A 17,477-nucleotide genomic window follows, 5' to 3' on the forward strand; every position below is an offset into this window, starting at 1 on the left:
GGAGAAAGGGCAAATTTAAACTCTTAGTACCATGAGACAGTCTGTCCAACACACTGAGTTTGATAGTTTACCGCATTGACTGGATAGATAAGTAGTATGCATAAGATTGAGTCTTGTCAGAAAAAAGAAAGCTATTAGAGTTGATAAACCATACTTATTATTAAGGTCACAACTGCATAAACAACATAAACTGAAATTTTAACAATAAAAGTCAAAAGTCTAGCTAACCATTCTTGTGTTGTATGTGTGCTTAAAAGTTCTGAAGTACAATTAGAAATAATAATAAATCTACTTACAAAATTAGGTAATCAGATCATGTGTAGTTGTAATCCTCAAAGATAAGCAATTAAACTCTATTGTCAATTTTGACAAAGGCAAGGGTTATTTGTGCACTTAAGAGAAACTGTAACGTTAGATTATATGAAAATTTATAAAAATGGAGGTTTTTTAAATTTTTTTATAAGGTTTCTTTTTAAACAACACAATATGTGAGTTAGTTTTGATACATGAATGCTCAACCAATAAATACTATACTTTTTAATGGAACATTTTCAGAGAAATTTCCTGTCTTGTAAATAATATATTCCTTTCTATAGAAGAGAAATTATTCAAGGGTTGGGTCATAAAAAAAAAAATTCATGTCTGAAAATGTTAAGAGGCTGGGTCAAGTTCAGCTATCTCACCTCTTGACACTCTTCTGAGTGCAGGTTTGGATATTTATAGTAACTCTTGTAATCAAAACTCTCCCAAAGTAAGAACTGGGGAAGAATGTAAAGTCAGTGAGGTGATTTCATGTTCTTTTTAAGAAATCACTACGATGATACATAAATGTCTGTTATCTGGGTTTGGTGATGGAAAGAAAACCAATCTTCTGTTGCTGATAACAAATTAGTCTTGCCACATCTTTCTGCCTCTCTCTCTTTCTCTCTCTCTCTCTCTCTCTCTATATATATATATATATATATTATATATATATATATATATATATATATATATATATAAACACTCGATAGTCAATTGCATCTTGAACAAAAGAAAGGGTTATTTCTTTCTTTTAGCTTCTTTTTTGAAAAATTAAGATACTTCAGGATTAAAACTTTGAAGAGCTGCTTTCCACGCAAAGCTTGGTTGCTAGAAATGTATGGAGAGGAAATATATATGTATATAAGGTTAGGTTAATGAACTTCTAATTACAGTCGGGCTAATAAAAAAGTAAAGTACTTTGGTTTTTCATGAAAAAACAGTTCCCTTGGTGGTAAACTAGTTATGTCTTTGTTTAAATTGTTGCAGACTACAAGATAATGAGCAAAGGAAATTTGAAATACCACAGGAACTGGAGGAAAAGAAATTTAAAATACCTTTTTTATTCATTTACTTGTATTATAGCCTCTACCTTGGAAGATTTTTGTCTATTATTTCAACCCTTATATTTTGTCTGCTAGTCATTTTATTGATCTCATTAAATAACTCAGTGGGAGACAAATGCTGGAAGGTATTTCTTTTAATGTGCCAGTTTTGTTCACCTCAAAATTAATATAAATATACACACACAGCTATGCGAGAATGAAAGACAACTCAGAATAACAAGACCCCGAGATATAAAAGATTTGCAAGCGAGCATATCAAACAGTTTTCATTTTCAGCTGCTTAATGAATATCACTACAGTTTTGACCCCTGGGCAGTACCATTTACACACACACACCACACACACACACACACACACACACACACACACACACGTATGCTTGTGTCCTCTTGTCTTGACATTTACATACTGATTGTAAACAGTCATGATTCGTTCAAAGCATGCCATTTGTTTATACTCTTCTGTGAAAACATGACCAGCCATTCAGTTGGTCATTGTTTGAAGAGCCAGGGTATTACCTTTCCTTGAAAACAGGTGAGGATTGGTGACAAGAAGAGCATTGGGCCATAGACAAATCTATGTCAACATGTTTCACCTGACCAATGCAAGCATGATAAAGTGGGCATTAAAAAGGATGAGGATAAAGATATATATATATATATATATATATATATGAGACAGGCTCAGTTTCTTACTATCAAATTTCACTCACAAGGTATTGGTCAGTCACAGGTTATGGTAGAAGTGAAAATGAAGTTGAAATTATGTGGTGCAGTGCAAACATTTTAGCCATACAGCTTTGACAACCCCACTTATCAACTTTTGTAAAATATTTTGCAATCACTGCACTCTTTTTTTCCAGAATTATAATGACTGCTATATTTTTTACCCAATGTTGTAAAATTGGTTTTCACTGAAGAAAAGAAACACCTGTTTATTTTATTGGGTTTCTAACAAACGTATGAAGTAATGCACAATATAAAATCACAGTATATATATATATAAAAAGAGGTCTGAATTGAAGAATTCACAAGGCGTTTTGATTTTAATCATTTTCAAATCCATATATTACTAGATAGGATCATGTTAAAAATGTTCATGTACACTTACTTACTGAATCTGATGCCTATATAGATTAGAAAATTGGAGACTACAAATAATTTAACTCAGTGTTGTATATAAAGGTAAAAAAAAATAGTGTAGAATATTGAGAAAAAAATTACTTCTCAGGATTGTGCATTCCAAAAATTCTTTGTTTATGTAAATTCATGTTTACACACGCACTTGATACAATCATACATACACATATCTGTACATACTCACACAAACCAGACTTACTGTCTACAGATAAAAAGCAACAAATGGTTTCTTTATTATAACTTTTAGTTATTTATTCATGTATTTTCACACAACAATTTCTATTACTGAAAGGTTTCAAAATTAAATTCATTTATATATTGACTTTCACTGATACAGAAATAGATGTTCTAAGTGATTCAACTGATATAATGCATTAATCAGGCTGGACTTTTTGAGGGGTTTTTTTTTTTTGTTGTTGTTATGATTTTGTTTTCTGTACCTTGACTATGTGAGCTGCTGCTGTTTTTGTTGTTGTTGATGATTTTTGTCTCATTTCAAAAATACATTAAGAATGTTCTTCATAACTATTTCTGTCAGTGATAAGTACCTTAGAGTAGAAGTAAATTCTTTGTAAAGCCAAGTCCATTTCATTTCAGGTTGTTAATGCCAGTGAGAATTACTCAATTATATTTATGATATTGAAGGCTGAACCAATGTTTTTTTTTTTTACCTTTGAACAGTGATGTCATTGGTTACAGTGTTCTCCAGTAGACCAATGACTGAATCACTGATGGCAAAAATGATAATAGAGTGTGCAGTTTCTGGCTCCTAAATTCCACTTACATGATATTGGCCAAATGCACAGCTATGTCCATATGAAAGTGAAACCTGTTTATATACTGCATGCCAAGTGTTCCATGCTTGAATAAAGTAGTTTTCATATTAGTGAAAAAAAATAGTATGTATCAGTGTATGTATGTGTATGTAAAGATGAAGATGTAATAATAGTTTGGCAATGAATATACTTATTCACAGATAATCTGTTCACCAGCAGTGTCAGGAATATATTTTGCTTTTAAAAAAAAAAATTCCTTTTTAGTCTCTATCCTCCAAGCTCTGAGTTTAATATTGTTTAGTCATAGAATAGTTCTTTGGGATCCGTCTTTGAACTTCTCATTTATTTTAGTTTAGCGATAGTTATGATAGTTAGAAAGTAATGATAAAGCATCATTTCTTTTGACTTACTTAGAACTAGTGAACCCTGAGCAGTCTGGTTTATACATGTATGTGAATATAAAATACATACATACATGCATGCACATACAGTATCATTCAGATGAAACAGTATTCCATTGTATGTCCTACGTGGGTTTGTAGAGCCAGTAGTTGTTCAGAGTTGAAGTATTTATTTTCTCTTTGAAGAGGAAGGCTAGTCTTTAGGATGCAGTTTTTGCTATATTATGACTGTGGAATTGTCGGTGACTGATACCTAATATATATATTAGCAGAGTTGATTGAAGTGCTACTGGTGACAAATGAATTTCTCTTGCTGAAGCAGAATCTATTAGGTTAGGTATGAATAAGGAGCATGATGTTCTCTGAAAAGTAAGGTAAGTTTGGGGAGTCTAGAAGCATTGCAACAGCTGGGAAATGTGAGCTGGGTATGTTTTACATACAAGACTTTTAGCATGTGGTAGTTGGAAAGTAATGAAGTATTGCTCCTGCCTTTATAAATACAGTTTTTATCAGCCAGAAGTGCAGGAGAAATTGGTTACATGCCAATGGAAAAGATTGTGAGTTGACAATGGAGAACAACTGATACAAAAAACAGGCCAAAGAAGCTGAAAGAATTAATAAAGAATATAAATATGACAACAGTTGAATGTGCAGATGAGATGATAATACAATCATAGAAATTAGAGATACTCTGAGTTATTATCATTGTTTCATCTCTATATCAAATCTTTTCAATTTTTTTTTATTCAAGTGTGTGTGAAGTCTTTGCCTTCTCAACAAGGAAGAGATACAATAATGAGCAAATTAACAAGTGACTCACTGTTTTTGGTTGTCCCACAATTGCAGAAATGAGGTTACCTATGTTCACATTCCATTATTAGTATCTCTGGTTAGACCAAATCAAACACGAGTTCAATTAAAAATTTCCACTCCATGCCAGCTTCTAGTCTTTTGACAAATTCTCTGCTCGTAATTATGCTCATATCACCATAATTCTTTGTAGGTAGATTCTTTGGAATGGTGGACATTATATAATTTTTTTTTTTTTTATATCTTGATTTTAATGTCCTTATTATGAACGTCTTATATAAAACATTCGCTGGCAATAGATTTTTTTTTTTTCCCCCTCCAGAAGTTAACCTGTGATCAAAACTTGATGTTGAGTTTTTGATTTAGAAGTCAAATAAGATTTGGTATCAATTAACACTATTAACCCTTTCGTGCCCAAAGCCGCCCGAAAAAAATTTTGGTTAATGTGACCAAACCGCCCAAACCCGCCCGTATTTACCTATTCATATTTAAATGAGAATATCAGAGCAAATCTCTTTAGTACATTCGTGAAAACACGTATTATACTTCGTAAACAGTTCAACTACAGTTTTGTACAACAATCGAAGTGTAATTTTAATTCCGTGAATTTTGGGAGATTTTTTTCCGAAATTTGTTCCTGTTGTGTTTTCAAAATTTGTAATTCTGACAAAAAATGGATACGAATTTCATTATATCAAGCAGCGAGTCAGAATTCGAAGGATTTTCTACTGAAGACCTTCATAAATCTAACTCTGTGACTGAAAAAGAAAAGCACGTGGTATTTGATAATGAATCTGATGTTTCATTTTCCAAAAGTGAAAACAGTGAATCCGAGAGCTCCGACAGTGATAAAGAAAATGAATTGGCACCTGAATGGAGTGAAAATTTAAGAACTGTTTCTTTCGGTGATTTTTCTGAAGAAACTGGACCAAGACACAGACTTTCCCAGGAGAGTAAAGTGATAGACTATTTCTTTTTACTTTTTCTGATGAGTCTATTTGAACTCATTACGGCGGAAACGAACCGTTACGCTAAATGTAAACAAAGCGAAAGAAAGGATAGTTTGTGGTTCCCACAACCTTAAATGAAATTAAGACTATTTTGCCATAAATATTATTATGGGTATCAGAAAGTTACCCAGAATAACAAATTCTATCGTAAAATTTTGTTGTATACCCAATTGAATATTAGCTAATAACCCATTTTCTATAGCGATGTTTGAACAAAATTTTAATAATTTTATATTTTGGTGAATTTACCTGTATCTACCTGCAATTAGAGTCACTTTGTGACAAAAATTATAGTATAGAATTGGTTGAGAACATTTCATTAAATTATCTTCCAAAAATCACTAATATATTAATAAATAAAAAGTTCTAGTTGTTTAATGAAACCAGACTAAATTTATGATTATGTTAGAAATTAATTGAAACACATAAGGGGTGTATTTTGGTCAGAAATATAGTAACGAAAGGGTTAAGGACAGAGAAATTGGACAGAAATTAGGTTTCAAGTAAATATGGTAATTGGAATGGATTTGACAACATTACTGATGGTGATTTCTTTGAGGATTGGTGTCAACGATATTGGCTTAGATGCATGTTACACAATTTCTTACGTCTAATACAATTTACAATTTACTTATTAAGTGTTAAGATTACCATCAATCTAATATTAGCATGCACACACACGCCAGCGTGTTTTACTTAGTAGTATTGCATATATACAGATACACAATATATACAGACAGATATAACAATATAAATTTTCGATAGGCATGTCTTACCTGTTTCTGACTAATTTTGACACTGGCGTTTGTTTCATCATAAACTAAAAATAGCTCTAGAGATTTCCAAACTTTCTTTAGGTTTCCTTTTGCCGTGTTTTACCTTTTTTTTTCTTTATTTCTTTTTCTTTAACTGATAAAGCAACTTGTTTCGGAAGTACGTAAACTAAAAAAGAAATTAAAAGTAAAAGCAGAAATGTGGTGATTTTGTCAAAAACAGGAAATAGAGTGGGGAGGGATTTTGTTTTTATTTACTAAAATTTTAACTAGTTCTGCTTGTAATGTTAACTCTTAGAAGATAAGATTTCAACATGTTTATATTTAAATTGTTTCAAAATCCTTTTCAGTTTTGGTACTGCCATTTGAGATTTATGGTCCCTAATGTTTCACAAATACACTTTTTCTTGTTATGCTTTTTGTTTTGCTCTTTGTCCCATTTTCTTTGTTTTCCTCTCAATGGTAATTTCTGTAAAACTTTAGGAAAGTAGGCCATGTGTTATAAAGCCATTGTCAGTTGATGGATTTGGTGGGTGGCATGTATTTTTGGGGATTTTTAAAAATTTTAATTGAAAGCTTAGCTACTTGTGTAATGCAATCAGCTCTGATAGTAGCCAATGATTCAGATAAGCATTGAGTTTAATTTAGCATGTAAAACATACTTTTTTAAAGCAGATTTTTTTTTCCATTTACTTAGTAATTTTCTTTTATTTATTTACTTTCAAATGTAGAAAGGATTTTAATGTGTGTATATCTAAGTTTGTAATTCTCGTTCTATTTTGCCAGTGTAAATGATTTCCTCTTGAGATTTTTTTCCTTTTTTTTTTCCTTTTTTTCATTGTAAATTAGTCTTTCTATTGGTACGTGCTTTATTTAGTTTCATTTGTAAGAGATAAAGTGATTGAAGTAGTCGGGGTGTGCAATGGGATAATCATGGTAAAAGTAATTAAATAGAAAACTACCCTTTATCTTCATATGCACCACAGGCAGAGTTGTGAATTGAATAGGACTGCTTGTGCATGAGACCCTTCTGCAAACTACCTCAGTGACTTCATTATCATGGCTGGCAGCTTCAACATACATGTTGGCCAACACAATGATAGCTTCTGTAACATTACATGGAAGCTATGGATGTGGTTGAAGAAATGAGGAAAATGTAAGCTCCTGGAATCTATGATGCAACTGACCTAGCAATTTGCAAGCTAGTGAATTAAGTGTCAGAGTTAGGTAGACACAAAAGAAAATGTGATAATATAGAGAAGCAAGATATGGAAGCTAATAGGTCAAGTATTTGGAAATAGGTTTAGAGAAAATCCAGTTCATATGTGGTAGAGATTTAGAGATAGCATAGATGACAACTGGTACTTCTACAAAATAATTGATTAGGATTACAGATCAGACATGTGATTATGGTAAACTCCCAACCAAACTGAAAATAGCATGGTGGTGGCATAACATGGTTGATAGGGCAGTGTGGGCTAAGAAACTGGCTTGAGAAACCTGGAAATAAGATGGTAGTAGGGAGCATTATTAAATGGCTAGAACAGCTGAGCTACAGGTATACTTGGCCATGGGTAAAGCAGAAAGGAAAACACTTGTACATGTCTTGCAACATTAGGTTCAGAGGCATAAGGTGTTCCGGATTGCAATGTTATAAAAGAGACAGAGAACCAGGATGTCATTGGTGAGAAACGGTTTATTCAAATTGATGAAGGCATATTTGCCATTGATATAGAAAACAAGGAGTGTGGGATAAAAAAGAGCTTCCTCATGCTGATGCTATTGAGAGACCAACAGTTCAAGTTGACAATAGCATAGTACATAAGAATTAAAGACCTAAAGAGAGGGATAGTTGCAGAGATACTTTAAATATCTGAAGTACAACACATGATAACCACCTGGATAGTTAATCAAGATATACAGAAAGGAATTGTATCCAATGACTGATGTGGCAGTATCATTGTAAGCTACTACAAAGGCAAAGGAGATGCCTTAAATAGAAGAAATTATAGAGGAATCAAACTACTGTATCAACTTAAGAGAGAATAATAGCACAATTGATTTTTAATAGAGTTGATATAGTTTGGTTTTGTTCAGAACATAGCTTCCAAATGTGGCAACTACAGAGAAATACTTGGTTAAGAGTAAATCACTATTTCTGATATTCATTGACTTGGAAAAGGTATTGACAGAATATTATGTTCAGTAATTTAGTGGTCACTAAAGAAATTAGGAATAGACAAATGGCTGGGGAGGGTTGTACAAGCTAACTACTATGTAGTAGTAAATAAGGTGAATGTCAACAACAATTTCAGTGATGGATTTAGCAAAAAGATAGGCATCTATGGAGGTTTAGTCTTCATGTTCATCGTAGTCTTACAGCATTACAGAAGAGTTTAAAACTGGCTGTCTATGTAAGAGAAGTCTTACATACTGATGACCTATTTTTTATAGTTGAATCTATAGTGGGGTTAGAGAGGAAGTTTCAGGAAGACCTTGAATTAAGAGGAATTAAAGTAAACTTAGCAAAGATTAAAGGTTTAGTCAACAGAAAAGATGGAACCCTGCTGTAATTTAATGAGTAGAACTGTATGCTTCACTGACTTTTGATACCACTCACCTTTCTCACTACTCGGAACCATTTCATTTGGTATCCGTCTTGCATTCTTGATACTTAATGTTTACCAATTCTGCCATGCCATCATCACCATGATATTTACACCTGCTATTTCTATGCTGGCATGGATTTCATGTGGCTTCTTGAGGCATTATTCTATAACTGGTTGCACTTCCTAACACCAGTCTTTGTTTTGATGTAAGGTATTTTAATTTCACTGGTCTTCGTATACCAAAAACACATGTATGGAACATAAAGAAATATTACCACCACCCACCCAGGTTCATGCATGCACACACACACACACACATGCCCATATATATATATATATAATGGTCTTCCATACTGTTTCCATTTTCCAGATTGTACTCAGAGTATTAATCACCCTAGTGCTATATTGTAGAAGACACTTGTCCAAAAAGTCACTCAGTGAGACTGAATTTTCCTCAAATATTATTTATCTCTACTCATTCATAAAGTAGTTGAGGTAGAGGTGTGGTGGGTACATTTCTAAAAGGTGGGAAGGAAGGAACTTGCTGTTTTTTAAAGGATGAATCATTAGTGAATGAATAGGCTGTTTGATAAGTCGGTTCCTCTATAGCAATCTGTTTATTTTTTCAGGCTACCAGATATTAGATATCTCCCTAAGTAAGTTGGGTTTAATGAACAATAAGATTCACATGGTGTGTATGTGCGTATATGTGTGAGTGTGTGTGTGTGCTGCAAAGAGAGTCCTCTTCAACTGTCTGTGATTTGGCTAATCTACACTCTAAAACCACTGGCTGGCCCTTTGTCAAATCTCTCTCTCTCTCTCTTTCTCTCTCACACTCACACACAGTTTCTGCTATCCTTTTTAAGCTTTCTTTAACTATACATCATTTAATCTCCATATAAAACTGTAGCCTACTTAGAACATTGAAAACTAAGCAAAAAAAAAAAGAGAGAGAGAGATAGGGAAATACATATATAGAAGAATTTGAGCTTTTAGACTCACATGACTATTTTAGGCTAAACATGATCAATGAAATAAGCAGAATGGCAAACCAAGAAGGGAGGCACTAAATGGTCACTGTACCTTCTCAAACCAGCAGCCAAATCTTATTCAAATCACACTGTAGTCTTAAAATGAGAGACTTATTGGGTAATGTGCTTAATCCTAGATATATTATAACTGCAAAAAATATATGACTGGTCACAGCTGGAATGACTCTTATTAACCTGCTTGATCAGGGTTAAACAAGGACTGAACAATAAGTAGAAATACTTACAGGAGGTCTAGTGGTTTTTAACCTGAGTGGTAGTACTCCTTTGGATATATTATGAGCTCATAAGGGGGTACTGGGTGTTTAGAAGAATTTTGATTTTTGTCTTAGCACTAGAATATTTGAATCGAGTACAATTCTTATATTTTAACCCTTTTATCATCCAGATTACTTTGTCAAATGTAATGCTTATTTATTCACATTGTTTGGAATTAGTCATGGCTTATCTTGTAGCATCAAGATTTTGTTGATGTGATTGTTTATTTTAAAATTGACATATTATAGAGTGTGTGATATAGACTGGATCTGGCCAGTTGGGGCCTAGTGTGGCTGGTTCAAATGCTAAAGAGTTAAACAGATTACAGACCACACTTCTTGTGTGACAGTGACATTTGTTTCCAGTTAGCATGTGATATTAAAACAAGGAAACAAATGCACATCTTTACATATGCATACACTCATGCATTACACAACATAGCAGTTTTCTCAGTTTTCACCTAAATTCTCTCAACAGCTTGGTTACCTTAGGGCTGTAATAGAAAACACTTTGTCAAAGTGATGTGTTGTAGGACTGAACTCAAAACCAATTTTGGTTTCCAATGAACTTCTTAACCCCCCCCCCCCCAGCATATCTGTACCATTAGTGTGTATTGCTTATCTCTTATCTTTTACTTGTTTCAGTCATTAGACTGCAGCCATGCAAGGGCACCTCTTTGAAGAATTTTTAATTGAATGAATCAGTGCCAGCACTTTTTTTAAAGCCTAATACTTATTCTATCAGTTTCTTTTTACTGAACCACTAAGTTATGGGGATCAAAACACTAACACCAGTTATCAAGGAGTGGTAAGGGACAAATACAGACACACATACATACAACAGGCTTCTTTCATTTTCCATCTACCAAATCCACTCACAAAGTTTTGGTCAGCTTTCAATTCCACCAAGGTCAACTTTGCCTTTCAGCTGTCATGGGTTGATGAAATATGATACCAGTTAAGAACTGCTGTTTGACAAAATTGTCTTATGCTTCCTCTTGAAATTGCATGCTTTGTGCCTAAATCAGAAACAATTATTACTTTATTTATTAAGGTGGTGAACTAGTTGAATCATTCGTGTGTCAGAAAATGCTTAGTGGCATTTCTTCTGACTCTTTACATTCTGAGTTCAAATCCCAGTGAGGTCGACTTTGACTTTCACCCTTTCAGAGTTAATAAAAATCAAGTTCCAGTCAAGTACTGCAGGTGATGCAATCAACTTAACCTTTCCTCTAAATTAACTGGCCTTGTGCCGAAATTTGAAACTATTTTTATTACTATCATTATTGAAATAGCAATCACACCATAATATAACTGCTTTAAGTGATTATGTAAAATCTTTGAAGATGTACATTGTTCAGTTAATGTCACCAATGCTCCTAATCTTTTTATATAATCTAAACTGTCTGTGGAAACTGATAACTTTTGACAAATCTGAAGACAGTTTGTTAGAATTTTTCCGTGAAGCCTGAAATTGGAAGTTCTTAAACATTCTGTTGCTCAAGAATCAAGCATTGAAGTATAAAAATAAAACTGATAACTCTAATTGAATTAAGTCAACTTACAACTTTCAATGGTTCTGCTTATCTTGTTCTAGTTTACCATTATAGGAATTGGAAGATTGTGTTATTTTCGTCAAAACTGTGTTTCTGTTTTCATTTTTGACCCATCACTTTTGAATTGCTACGGTTCTACCATCCAAACTAATATTTATATGCATTAGATTTTATAACTTTTTATGCTGAAATATTATTAAAAGAACAAACAGTTAACTTTTTTTTTTTTTTTCCTTTTAATCTTTTCTTAACTAAATGGTGTTGTTAGTCGTTCCTGAAACTAGAACAAATAATTCAGATTACACATTTATCTGCTAACTGCAGTGTAATATATTCTTGTCTACTATTCAGATTTATTTAAGAAATATTAACTTTTTGTTTTATTTTTTTCTTGATTCCTGTTGAGTTTCTACTACATTTACTACTGAAACAGATGGAATTGATAATTCTGGAACATGCCTAAACTTTTTAACCCAACCATATAATACATCACAAGAGCTCTTACTCTTTAGTCAGTGAACAACATGTTACTCTTGTTCCAATTTATCTTTCATAACATTACATAGAAGAGAATTTAAATCTGGCCTTTTCAAATATCAACAGAATTAAAAACAGTTATCCAATTCAGAAAATGTGTCTTTTAGTACCTTACTGTTGACATTTTACAACAATTTGATAATTAAATTTGAGTTGGGTTTGCTGCAACAACTGCACAGCAATTTTCAGTTGACATATTTTTTTTAAAACAACATTTCAAGAATAGATGTATTTCCATTCCATTATAGAAATCTTCTGAGTGTATTAATTTTCTTGATTTTAATTAAATATCTTAAATAGAGGTTTTAACTTATTTGACATTTAATTTGATTATCTAATTTGGATTTGCAATTGCGTAATAATTATTTGGCTCCCTGGTATAATATAAAAGATAATATATACTATATAAAAATAAAACAAAAGTGAAATAATATGAAGCTAGGTTAATGCTTGTGTAAATAATGGAGAAACTAATGTTAATCCTAGCCAATTTACTGTTAGTTTTTATTTAATTCCTACTTTTACTAGTTTACACATCTCTTCTTGTCAAAAGTATGTTTAAATAGAGAAGTTTACTATAAGAAAAACATTTGTTTATTTACTCTGTACTATAAAATCATTGTTAGATCATGCTGATATAATCCATTCCCTCAGTGAGTCATTCAGAAAAAAAATTTTATTTAGGTTTCATTTAAGTTCAGCCTACCAGAGTAAATATTTGCAATCATAAATATTATGTTTTTACTTTGATCTCCAGTTTTTTTGGGGGGTGGGGGATAACTACAATATGTCACAGATTGCACACTAAATAGTTGCTGTTGTAAGTACTAAAGTATCCCGTGAAATCAGGTCTGCAGTAACTTTGGCCTACATAGAATTAAAATTTTTCAAAAAATGACTTATATCTAGGGTTAAATGGCTGTCTCTGGAATAATGTATAGAATTTAACTGTGGTTCTTCATTATTTTGGCTTCTCTTTATAACCAGTTGGCTACTTTGTCATGGTGAATAAGTATTAGATAACATTAGCCAGGAGTAATCATTCTTCTATATAATCTGTTTCTGTTAGCACTCTACCATTCCATCTGATAGATAGCAGAATGGTGAAACCTACAATTGGCATTACAATTAAGCATTCCCCCCCCCCCCCATTTTTAATCAGTTTCTCTAGAAATTTAATGCTATGATTTAATGAGATTTGTTCCTTGAATCTTAGTTTATTCCTTAATATGTTTCTTTGATAGTTATCAGTCTTGTTAACTGCCAAACACTGCATTGATTTGATGGACAGTAGAATCCTATAGGGTTAATGTACAATAGGCATGTCAAACAGATAAGCAATATGTCAACAGTTAAAATGAATATATATATATATAAATGCTATATAAAGGGCTTCCATTTTCAATTTGAATATCTTCCTTTTCTGTGTATAATTAATCAATATCTGTTACAGACATTTTGCAGACTGCAGCTTCTTTTAGAGTCAAAGATGTTTTCACGATTATAGATTTTTGTCGTTTTAAACCAAGCATTTTTGGAGACTATTTGGATTTTGCAAGTATGATGGTATAGCTAGATAATGTTACTTTACTGAAACTAATATGAATACCTTACATTTAATAATCAATCTATACTGTTTTATATCACCATGTTTATCTTGCTTCTTTTTGTCTTTCTTTTTCAGTTCTCTGTTCTAAGAACCTAGCTAAAAAAGATTTCTTTAGTAAGTATTTTCTTTTTCTTTCCTATTTATCTCTCTCTGTCTCTCTCATACACACACAAGTGAAGAAATATTTCTATTGATTTTGGTTTTATATAATTTGGTTTACAATTTGTTTCTTATTAGCTATTTTCGGACACCAACATCATAAAAGTGCAAATGAATTGAAACTTCAGTTTTCCCCTCTTTAGAGAAAAATTTTTTTAATCTATTTGACAACAAGTATTATCCTCATATTTATATGATTATTGAACTGGAAAGTTGCAATGTTTATGGCTTTCCCAGATTTCTATGGGAAATTTCACTTTATTCTGATCTATTTTACTTCAGTCTGAGAAAGGTGAAAATATGTTAGCAATTATACCTTGGAAGAGCTATTTAACCATCATTTAAAAAGAAGAGAAAATTTACTTTCCATCTATTTCTAGAAAAGACAAAAATTTTGTTGCACTACTCTGACCTCTCTGGCACTGCCATTGCAAGTATCCAAGACAGTTCTAGATATATTTTGGTCTTCTTAGACGTTCCTCATGCAATGACTTCACTGTACTTGCTGAAGTAAGTGATAAGACACTGCTTAATCTTAGTAATCTGAGGGAAATTTGTGTTCATTATATGACCTTCAGTAAACTGATAAAATTGTTGTATATTCAATTGTTTGTTTATATCCATTTTGTTTCCATGCTGGCATGGGTTAGATGAATATATTATTGAAACTTGTGCCCTTCCTGTTGCTAACTCTTATCTTTTTTTTTTTTTTTTAAGTATGAGATCTCTTATTCCCTACATCTTAGGTACAGAGATAGTGAATGAGCTGTTTGATCAGACAAAGTCAGTTTGTAACTTATTTTCAGACGAAAGCATATGTAAAACATACTGATATGCATACCACACGCATGTGTGTGTATGTGTGTATATATGCTATAGATTACATGTACCAAATCCATTCACAAAATTTTGATAAGCCCAGGATTATTATAGTAAAGCCCTTCTGGCCAAAGTACCTTACATTGAAACTGAACCTGAAACCACATGTTTAGGAAGCAAACTTCTTAACCATACAGTCATACCTGTACCTACTATATACATATATATGTAGATATAAACAGATCATGAATATGTTGAATGCTTGCATATACGTAAAAATATTTATGAAAAAAAAAATGAACAATGAGGTTCCATTGTGCTCAGCCACTGTTTTAGGGTCACATCAGCAAATGTTCAGTTGGTTACATGTATGTATTTAATGCTCATATAAAGAATTCCTTTGATGAGATGGACAAAAAAATGGGTAGGGGGAGTATAAGCTATGAGATTCAGTCCTACTTTCAAAAGTAAATACCAATGTTGAAATGTGACTATAAAACACTTAGATACCAATACAACAGACATAATGTTATCTTCTGTAGTTATGGTTCCAAATTGTTTTTACTTGCAGTACACTTCAGAAGAAATAAAAATACTTCACTGCACTCTAGAGCAAATAAAAAATATATCAGAGCACTTTGTACAAAGAGTTAAGAGAAAATTTATTTATTCTAGCCTATATATAAACTATTTAAACCATGCAAAATTATTAAGCACTTCTTAGGATAAAAAAGTGAGTGTATTTATTTATGTATTTATGCATGCTGTGTTGTGGCCAATTGTTTTGCACATATGTATTTGAAATTTTTCTTAGGAGTTCATCTTTGCAATGAGAAAGTCATGAGCTGTGTGACTTTTAGGTTCTGTATTTGTAAATTTAGCCACATAAAAAGTACCCAGTACTCTCTGTAAAATGTTTGGCATTAAGCAAGGGTATCCACCCATAGAAACCACGTCAAAACATAATTGGGGCCTGGTGCAGCTCTCTGGCTGGCCGGCTCCTGTGAAACCATCCAACCCATGCCAGAATAGAGAATGGACATTAACTGATGATGACTATAAACCATCTTCTGAAGTGCCTGGATGCAACACAGTTTTGAGTGAATCAGCAATCCCAGATCAATGGAAAGATTTTCAACACCTTTGTAAACAAGTTATCCAAGATATATAATTGTTAGAACTTAGGACAAAATACTTTGCAGTGTTTAGTTACATAAAGCTCTTTACAGTTTTGTGTTGAAATACTGTCAATGTCAACTTTTTCTTTCATTTCTTAGCATTAAGAATGGAAGGCTGAATTCAGATGGATTTAGGCATGGCTATGTGATTAAGTTCACTTCACAGTAATGATTCTGAGTTCAATCCCCCTATTCAGTACCTTGGGTAAGTGTCTTCTAGCATAGTCCCGGGCTGATCAATAGATTTGCAAGTGGAGTTTACAAGAGGGGAATCTGCAGAAGCCAATGGTGTAAATGTGCCTTTCAGTGAAGGACAAAACATAGTTGATAATCCCCCATCACCACCCTAATAAAATGCAGTGCTCTGAAGCCTTTTGAAATAGTTACAGGCACTACTGTTTCAAAAAACACTCAGAAATACATTGAACTGTGATTGGTTCGTTGGAAGTCTATAACCAACAGTACTATTGCTTCCAAATTGCAATGTGTGTGTGTGTGGGGGGTACTCACACACATTTACATTCACACAAACAAATAAATCACTTTAGGGAGCTAGTGAACAAAGTATACCAGTCGTGTACTGTTTGATTCAATTGGCTTCATCCTTTCTCTACAAATCTGCGACCTACATCACTTCCCTACAAGAATGTTGTGGCCTATATATCTTTCTTATGAATTTTGTGTCTCAGTATCAAAGCTAGATATCTTTGTGTTATTTCAACATATTAGTAGCAATCTTTCTTTCTTTTTCTTCCACAGGGTTACCAGATCCTTTTGCCAAAATAAGTGTTGATGGTTCAGGGCAGTGCCACTCAACAGAACCTTGTAAAAATACTCTTGATCCTAAGTGGAATCAACATTATGACTTGTAAGCATATGCATGTATTTATTACATTCAATTTTCTCCCCAAATCTACCCCTGCTCTCACAATGAACTTAAGTTGCCCACCCCCTCCTTTTTTTTTTTTTTTTTTTTTTTACTCTCCTCTGAATCCAATCTGCCCCTAACCTAAATAAGCTTCCTATTGAAGTATTACATTATACTTCAGGTATTTACTGTTAAAACTGGGTCATTGTTCTTGTCCTCTATAAGTAACTTTAATCCTCCTGTTGACCTAAATTACCTTCTGCCTAATACTATACAGATAACCCCTTTTTAAGCCTGCTGCATTAATTATTAGAATTATCAGATTTCTGTTCAAAACAAATAAAATATAAAGGGGAAAAAAGCGAAGTTTTTCATGACTTGCTTTTGGTAATGAGGACGGTGATAAAACATTAGAGGTATTTGATGGTTAGGCCACTAATTTAAATTTATTAACAGTTTATGTCTAATCCTATTTCAGTGGAGGAGAAAAATACATGAAATTACATCTTGAAAGTTTTTTTTCAATATTTCTTTTCATATATATTTTATCAGTTACTTGG

The 17,477-nt window shown here is 32.6% G+C and overlaps 1 protein-coding gene across 3 annotated transcripts in view; it reads left to right on the forward strand.

Moving 5' to 3' along the window:
• LOC115212798 (E3 ubiquitin-protein ligase SMURF2) overlaps positions 1–17,477 on the forward strand; it is a 117,143-nt gene that overhangs the window by 37,827 nt on the left and 61,839 nt on the right. For all 3 annotated transcript variants that reach the window (XR_004999738.1, XM_029781499.2, XM_029781500.2), the window contains exons 2-3: positions 13,969–14,007; positions 16,809–16,917. Coding sequence is in view for 2 of the 3 variants with exons in the window: in XM_029781499.2 (XP_029637359.1) it covers positions 13,969–14,007; positions 16,809–16,917 (148 nt within the window). In the remaining variant the exon portion in view is untranslated. The remainder of the gene's footprint in view (positions 1–13,968; positions 14,008–16,808; positions 16,918–17,477) is intronic.

Source organism: Octopus sinensis, linkage group LG6, assembly GCF_006345805.1.
Source record: "Octopus sinensis linkage group LG6, ASM634580v1, whole genome shotgun sequence".
Classification (NCBI taxonomy): domain Eukaryota; kingdom Metazoa; phylum Mollusca; class Cephalopoda; order Octopoda; family Octopodidae; genus Octopus; species Octopus sinensis.